This window comes from Sorghum bicolor, chromosome 6, assembly GCF_000003195.3.
Source record: "Sorghum bicolor cultivar BTx623 chromosome 6, Sorghum_bicolor_NCBIv3, whole genome shotgun sequence".
NCBI classification, from domain to species: Eukaryota; Viridiplantae; Streptophyta; class Magnoliopsida; order Poales; family Poaceae; genus Sorghum; species Sorghum bicolor.
Window position 1 is genome coordinate 60,922,032 of NC_012875.2, and position 8,735 is coordinate 60,930,766.

Here is an 8,735-nt window from a genome sequence, read left to right on the forward strand (position 1 = left end):
TGTGTAGATAGATACTGTAACAAATGTATCAAGAATCTAGATAGATTGTGTCTTCTGGGCCGAACCTAGGAATGGCTAAAATCTGTTTTTTTTTTTTTTTTTTTTGCATCATGAGATGAGACCGCAATACCACTCTGCTCCTGTACTTGAACGTGTTTTAGGGACAATCCGCCCGCCTCCTGCAATGTGCAGATGAATCATTCATGTTTTAATGCTGCAAAACGGATGAAGTTCTTGGTCATAGTACCTGTTGGACATTGGGACCGTGTCCTACATAATTTCTGTGAGGTTTTAGAAATTATGAAGTGAGTCTTTGTGTTAAACTTTTAATGTCTTTTCATTTGAGCTCAAGTCCCCCAAAAGATATTTTGCAAAGGTGGATATGCAGTTAGGTAGACGACGCATGCAGATGGAGTTGGGCATGCATGCATTGACCGGACACGTGGACACGCGTGTGGATGATCGCATGCAGCACATGGCGGTGGGGCATGAAATGCATTTGCATGGTAGAGACCCCGGCCTGACCCGCGTACGTACGTGTTGGTAGCGGTCGCGGCAAAGGCCGGCGTTCATTGAGGCGTTGTAGTTCACCTCAAAAACTAAAATGTTTTTAAGATTCCCTATCACATCGAATCTTTCGGTACATGCATGAAACATTAAATATAGACGAAAATAAAAATCAATTGCATAGTTTACTTGTAAATCGCGAGACGAATCTTTTGATCCTAGTTATTTTTATAATTGGACAATATTTGTCACAAACAAATGAAAGTGCTAAAATTTTATCGCATCTCAACAAGGCCTGAGATTTGAGACGTGGACGCAGCACGTTGTGTCACTGGAAGGACCATGCACCCACGTGCACCACTGAGAGAGAAAATTAAAGGCAATTTTCTTTTCTTATTAGAAACATGGCAAATTATAAAATTCACTTGCTAGATCACCTGCCATAATCATTGGTTTACCAGTAGAGTAATTTTTAATGAGCTTTTAGAGATACTCTAACGGTGCGTCAATCAATCAATATAAACGGTGTGCAATGCAATGCATTGTGTAGCAGTAATGTTGGTAGCTGCTAGCTAGCTAGCTGGTCCTTTTTCTTTTCTCCATCAAAGTTGGACCATCCATCCATCCATCCCATCCATGACCATGACCCACCGGTTGCATTGCATCCCATTCTTCAATTATTATTAGCATTTCTCTATCTATTTTTATTGCAACAACAAATGTTGATTATAAATGGAATATTGTGTAGTGGCCATGCATGCATTTAAGGTAAACGGATGGGAGTGAGAGCATAATTAGGAACAACGCTGTTGTTGATTGGTCACTTCATTCATCTGATCTATTTTTATTAGTGATTTCCTGGCCTCTTTGAACATTAAATATAAAACACAAAGATGCATGCATGAGAATTGAAAAAGGTTGTAAAGTAGAATGCATGGCTGACTACCTTGTTTAGTTCACCCCAAAAAGCGAAATCTTTTCAAGATTCCCCGTCACATCGAATCTTACGCCACATGCATGAAGTATTAAATATAGATGAAAATAAAAACTAATTGCACAGTTTACCTGTAAATCACGAGATTAATCTTTTGAGCCTAGTTACTCTATGATTGAATAATGTTTGTCAAATAAAAACGAAAATGCTACAGTTCCGAAAACTTTTCAGTTTTCGGAACTAAACAAGGCCACATTCAGAGAGGGGAGGTAGAAGAGCAGACTGCATGCAGTGCAGAGAGAGAGAGAGAGAGCTGGGCGGGCAGGCACCATCCTCCCTCCCCAGTCCCCACAACACAAGGCCACCCAGGACCGGAGGGAAGGGAAGGGGCGGCCAACCGAAGAATCCTCCTCCTCCTTACTTGCGCGCAGATCTCCATCCGTCCCTTTGTCTTTCTGAGGACTCTGATTGGGGAGGAGTGAAGCTTGTTTTCTTCCTCTCCGATCCGGCAATCCGGTCAGTGTGTGTGTGTGTGTGTACCATATCGACGTCCATTAAATTGCAAAGTAGCAGATCGAGCTAAGCACTGCAACAAGCAGGGAAGGGAAGGCAATCCGGCCAGGCATGAACAAGCAGCAGCAGCAGGCGTACGGGTACGGGCATGGGCAGTGCGACGTCGTCCCAGGCTACTGCTGCTTCCATCCCAGGGAGGTGGTCGTCGGCGTCTGCGCCCACTGCCTCAAGGACCGCCTCCTCCTCCTCCTCGCCGCTGCCAACAGCAACGCCGGCGACGACGCCGTGCGCCGCAGGAGTAGGAGCAGGAGCAGGAGCAGGAGCAGGAGCAGCAGCATCTCCCTCCCCAAGGTCTTCGCGCTCGGCTCCTCCTTCCTCCAGCGACTCGACTCCCGACACCACCACCGGGGGCGGGGGGACCCCGACAACAACTGCTACTCCGACGACGACGACGACGCCGTCGCAAGCCTCGATGGTACGTACAACACCATCATATCTTGCATTATTAATTTATTTAATTAATACTCCTACTGGACTGGAGTAGCAGTACGTGCCATTATACTAATTAATTAATGTCACCGCCGCTGCTTGCTTGCATTGCCTTTCATTCATCGTCGTCGACCGTATCATAATCCGATCCATCTGCTTGCTTGTTTCTTGTTCGTTTGGCAAATAAATCATTCAATTCAATGGGATGTGTAAAAATTAACAAAACAAAACAAAAAAGATTCTTTCATCTCCATCAAGTTCGAGGACAACGGCAAGGCGACGTGGGACAGCCAGAGCCAGCACAAGGCGGCGGCGGAGGAGAAGGCCGATGCGGAGTCAGGCAAGCCGGCGGCCGCCGCTCCCGCGACAAGGTCGTCGTCGTCGTCGACCGTGGTGGTGGCGGTGGAGCACGTCAAGCGGGGCGGCGTCACCCGGTGGCGCAAGCAGGTGGTGGGGCGCTTGCTGCAGCTGGCGCGCTGGAGGAGGTCGTCCAAGGCGGGCGGCGCAGCGGCGTGCCACGTCGCCGGGCTGGACGGCAAGAAGGCCGCGGCGGCGGCGGAGCGGTCCAAGGCGAGAGGAGGGAGAGGCTGGATCCGGAGCCTCACGCGGAGGCGCGCGCACGGCGACCGGGCGTGGTAGGTCGTAAGGTCTGGCCGGTCGGCGCCGGCGGGCCATGGTGTCCGATGGATGGATGGATAGATCTCCCGTTCCTTGCTTCCATCGAGTGTTGTGTACGTACGTACGGCTTGCTTTGCAATTCAATTGCTTGCGTGTACAAAGTGAGTGAGTCTGCGTGAGTGCCTCCTCTTACCTAGCTACAGGTACACTACTACTTCGTCTGTTTGTGCATACAGTTTGTAATAGCGGTGACCACACATATGAATCAATCATATATCCAATGATCATCATGCAAGAATTATACTACTCCCTAGTGTAGTTACTCCCATGTGTATATGTCTAGATTTACGGATCCAACGAAGTATATGTAGACGTAATATATGATCATACTAAATTATCTAGAGTAGTATGTATATCAAATATACAAGTATACATGAAGCATATGGTTATACTTATTTTATATAGTACTATAGTGATATTTTAGTAATATATTAAAAGGTATAGTCTCATTTGAAAAAAAAAAAAATCACGTCCGAAGATTTGAAGTAGAGAGAGAGATACTCAAATCAAAAACAAGAAAACAAGAGAGAATGAGGATTGTCCTTGATGCTGATCAGGGAGTGATGATCTCATATCAGTATATATGATGATTATTTTATTAATCCAACCATGTACTGTGTGGTTTTGATGATGACAAAAAAAAAACAAAGGAAAAAATATACTACTTTACTACTAATGCTGGCCTGGCTCTGGCTGTATGACATGAATTTGACATGCATGTAAAATTGGAAATGGTCTGGTGGTGGATGGAGCTTAATCATGCACAGCTGCCTGCCTGTGCCTGGTCTAGCAGCTAGCTGTTGCCTGTTGGCGTGGACAGTGGTCGTCGGATCGGATCGGATGTCTGTTTGCCTAATTATATTGCTAATGCAAGATTTGCTTGTCAGCTGAGCTGCCTGTGAATGTGATTGAATCGGCAACAAGTAATGTACCGACAAGGATGGATATGGGCAGACAGACGGTCCAAGATGGATGACATGTCCCAACGACCTTTTCGCCCCCATCACAATTCATTCACAAATGAGAGCAACTGGATCACACCATGTCCGTCCATGCAGATGCAGCAACACTCTGCTTTGCATTGTTAAAGTCAGAAAAGAAGATGCATGCATGTATATGGTGAATGCCCCTTTTCAAGAGCAGCAAATCAAATAAAGCAAATCAATGCAAGGCAAAAAAAGGCAAACTAAAATATAAAAGAAAAAGACCATGCGTTGCATCTTGACTGCCTTTTTTTTTGGGAGAGATGCATGCATGCACGCACTGGGAAAACATTCGGCTGGGCAGGCAGGGCAGCATGTGCTTGAGGTGGTGAGTGTCTTGCACTTGCACATGACTTCACATGAGCTGATCCAGACCACACAAACAATTAATGCCACACGATTAGAGCCTTGCCTTAGGGGAAAGGACCAATGACCCATACCATTGTTACCAAATTAAACCCACATATAGTTCCACACGATGTAATTGCAATTTGCAAGCAATGGATTACAGTACAGCAGAGCAGACGAAAGCGATACGACCAGCTCCCAGAATTGAATCAACCAACCAACGGTAGTCTAATCCAAACGGATCGAGAAAAAAAAAGAATCTAAATGCAAGTGACAGCGAATGAAGTGCGCGCACCTCCACTGTAACAGGTAGCAAAAGGTGATGTTACTAAACAACAGCCATGCGTGCTACCCCCCTCTCTCTAGCTAACAACTAATAAGGCGCTGCTGGGGTTGCAATAGTAATACTCCCACATCCTACTAAAGCTAGCTACAGATAAACTGCATGCATGCATGCACCAGAGAGACAGGCACTTGGTACTTTGGTAGTAGAAACCCAGATGTAGAGGTAGTGATACTCCCAGTCTTATCCGGCATCTGCAAAAACATTGCAAGTTCAGGGTCAATTAGACAATTATAGATAGACTGTGTTTTTTTCATCACAACAACAATTTGCCTCTGCAGCTTCTTATGTCTTTGCAAAAATCACTATTTAAATTTCCTATGCTTCCATATACACTATATGTTCTTCTTTGAAATTTATCCAGATTTGCAAACCATAAAACTTGAAGCGCAGCCATCGACATTCTATTCATACTATCATTCAAGCAAAGGGGGTCGCCTCCATGAGGCTCTGCCGGTGGTGACAGGAGCCCATGATGATGAAACAAATCTTAATTTTGGTTGATCCATCAGAATATATGAGGTTCTGTATGTAATAGCATTTGATGAGCCCTCCCCCCCAATTCACCTTGTATCTGACCCAACTTAAACTCTCTGCATTTTTCATTGCAACAACCAATAGGGGTGTTGAGAAGATCATACCATACCTTCAAGTATTAGAAATCTTTTCCAACATTGCCATCAGCCATACCATCACCATTAGTAGCACTCTGCACAACATGGGGTGTGATTGTGGCGCCAAAGAGCTGTATGCTCTTCACTTGGACTGGAAGCTCTGCTGGACGCATGCTTACTGAGTTGTTGGGAGGAGAAGCACCTTCAGGATCCAGAATCTCAGAGGAAGCACTGGGGCTTGTACGCGGTGGCATCTGAAAGTCCGTGTTGGTTAGGGGGAATAGCAACTGAGTCGTGAGCATTGCAGAGGATTCAGAGGGTGCAGCACAAGGGCCGGTGTGCCTGGCTCCCTGCATGCCAGCAGGAATCGGTGACCCCAATATCATAGCCATGGCCTGGCTTTCAGGTCCGATCAGTGGATAAGAGACATCTCCAGGGCAAAGAGGCGCGATTGGGTCGCAAATCCTCACTGTATTTGGAAGAGGAGGGTATGCAACAAGCTGGACTTGCCAAGCATTCACAAATCTGCTCAGTTTTAGTGATAATGGAGAGGAGTCATCCCAGTCGATCTGCAGTTGTATCAAGTGGTAATGACATCAGTAGTGATCAAGTAGGCAATCAGTAATAATGGGAAACAAACAAGACCGATCCCTTAGCTCTGACTGACAAGGAAATAATCTTCCCCTACTAATAATAAGACAATAATATATTCAGTTCAAAAAGAATAAGGCTGTAATACAAGAGGGTGAACTGAACCCACACAGCAAAAGATATAGCAAATCAGTTACAGCTCGAAAAAAAAAAGAGAAAGAAATAGCAAAACAGTATAATAAACATATTTAGCCCTGGCATTTTCAACAAACAGATGGAAGCAACAGCACAAACATAGGAACTGGCTAAAGCCGATTGGGCTGGGAATCCGCGTGATGATAAGGAAGAATCAAATTCTTTGGCAGGGACCGAGTTTTTTTTCCCCCTAAAGTTTGCAGGAGGGATACAGGCCTACGTGCAGTGCACATGTCAAAAACTGGCATGGTTTCTTGTAGGAAAACAAATTAAATTAAACAGGGAATGAAGACCGGATGCATGCATTCAGAAATCAGAAGTCCGGTATGAAGCCGGAAGTGGCAAGGCTGACAGGCATCACGAGTCACGACAAGATTAAAGGATCAATATACAGTTTGCAATTGAGCAGAGTATTCCTACGTACTTGGCAGTAGTATGGACAAGCTGGAGCAGACAGAGAAAGGCAGCCCTACAGTACAGGCTACTAGAGTGGAAACAGAAACAGACATGTGAAGGTATCCAATCCGACAGAAGAACCACCGGCAGGCCCACAACGCAATCGGAATCCCGATCGCAATACAAAAAGACACTGATCGAAAACAACAAAATCTGTTTAGCACGAGCGACTGGCTTGAAAGCTACAGGTCAAGATTGTTGTAATGATAGCTTTGTAGTACTTGATTTGATTGATAATAAGTACTAAGTAGTAATTAATAATTGAATAAGGCTAGCATCATTAGCATATAGGCGGTCGGTGATTCCGGTGAACACAAGACACGCAGGTCGTCAGGTTGGTCAATGGCAATTGGAACTAGATGGATGGAAGGAAGACGAGAAGACGAGAATTCAGACCTCGAGCGCTCGCCAGATGTTTTGGTGGAGCGCCTTGACGTGGCCGTCGGCCCACACTGTGCGCCGCGTGTCCTCGGCCTCCATGACCTGCATGCGCACCTCCGTGCCTGGCTCCCAGCGGGTGGCGAGCGCGCGCTCCACCTCGTCGCGCGGGACGACGAACTCCCCTGCGGCCTGTCTGGGGAAGTAGGTGACGGTGAAGGGCCTGCCCTCGGCGGCGAGGCGCGCGGCTTCCATGACGTCCTGGGGCGGCACCCGCGCGCGCGCGTTGCGGGGCGGGGGCTGCTGGTCCTGGTTGGCGTTGGCGTTGGCGTCGGCCCCGGGGAAGACGAGCGGGTACCTTGGCGTTCGTCGCAGGCCTACGATGAGGTCGCCGTTTGTGCGGCGCATGAAGACGACGATGTCCCCCGCGACGAGCAGCTTGGCGTTGACGAACCTGCTCCATCCGGTGGTGAGCAGGTGTCGGCGCGGCGTGCCGCGGTAGATGTGGCGGAACTGCCAGGGATTGCCCCTGGTGTCGCGCATGACGAGGTTCTGCACGGGCGGGTCGGCGTCGAAGTCGAGCGTGGGGAAGATGTGGTCGGCGCAGTAGCGCGGGACGGAGAAGCCGCCGCCGTTGTTGGCGTCGCTCTGCGTGAGCTCCTTGGTGAAGTAGCTGAGCTCCTGCGGCTGCGGGTGCGGGGGGCTGTCGCTCTCGCTCTCCTTGGTGGTGGTGGTGGGGTCGGGACCAACAAGAGACGAAGCGGCGGCGGGGGCGTGGTGGGGGCCTGGACTGAGGGAGATTTTGGCGAACACCTCGTTGGTCTTGTCGTCCGCGCCGAGGGTGAGGTTGGTGACGATGCAGGGGAAGAGGTGCGGCGCGGGGATCGGCGCCGGGAGGTGCGCGGGGCACTGCTCGGCGTGGCCGTGCGGGAAGTAGTAGACCTCGGCGCCGACGGTGGGGAGGCGGGAGAGCGGGACGGCGCAGGCGAGCCAGACGTCGCGATCGACGATGCCGTCGGCGGGAGCAAGCGGTGGCTGCGGCGCCATTGTCTTCTCTTCTGATCGAGTACTACTACTAGGGTTTGGGCGAAGCGGAGGGAGGAGGAGATGCTGCTGCTCGATCGCCTCGGGCTCGATCGGGGTGGAACAAGGAATTGAAGATTCGGAAGGAAGGAAGTGCAAGAGATGAGAATGAGATGATGGATATACTACTACTCTTACATCTACAATACATGTCGCTGGATATGATGAATTCAGATGACGATGAGACCGGAAGAGAAACAGACACGCCTGCCTTTTTTTTTTCTTTCTTTCTTTCCTTTATTTATTTATATTATTCGTGCAGTTTTCATCTCAGAATTTTTAGCTCATGTTTTTTCTCTTACATACAGTTTATTACGAGCGAATAGGAAGGAGATCCAGTCGTAGATCTTAGAGCAACTCCCACGGATATGCTATTCATGTTGTCTAGGCTATTTTTACATTTTTAAAGCAAAAGTTAAGCTCCAACGGATGTGCTATCTGGTTTGCTAAAATAGCAAGTTTGCTATTCCTAAACTTTCGCTTGTCATATATAGCATGTCGTCCTCACTAGCTATCCTATACAAAGACTGTTGTGGAACTCTATGCTTTGAGTGAGTTTTTTATTTTACACGATGGTTAAATCTTGTAATTTAGAATATAATTTTAGCTAGTCTCTTGGAGAT

General features: G+C 47.8%; 2 protein-coding genes across 2 annotated transcripts; one reads left to right on the plus strand and one right to left on the minus strand.

The window, feature by feature from the left end:
* Window positions 1,710–3,367, plus strand: LOC8076515. The gene is made up of 3 exons (XM_002447330.2): window positions 1,710–1,957; window positions 2,041–2,429; window positions 2,682–3,367. The coding sequence occupies exons 1-3, from the start codon at window positions 1,728–1,730 to the stop codon at window positions 3,080–3,082; spliced, it is 1,020 nt and encodes a 339-aa protein (XP_002447375.2). The 5' UTR covers window positions 1,710–1,727; the 3' UTR covers window positions 3,083–3,367.
* On the minus strand, window positions 4,505–8,320 carry LOC8076516 (auxin response factor 13). Its single transcript, XM_002448783.2, has 3 exons — window positions 7,048–8,320; window positions 5,442–5,978; window positions 4,505–4,989 (listed from the first exon to the last, which is right to left on the minus strand). The coding sequence occupies exons 1-2, from the start codon at window positions 8,074–8,076 to the stop codon at window positions 5,451–5,453; spliced, it is 1,557 nt and encodes a 518-aa protein (XP_002448828.1). The 5' UTR covers window positions 8,077–8,320; the 3' UTR covers window positions 4,505–4,989; window positions 5,442–5,450.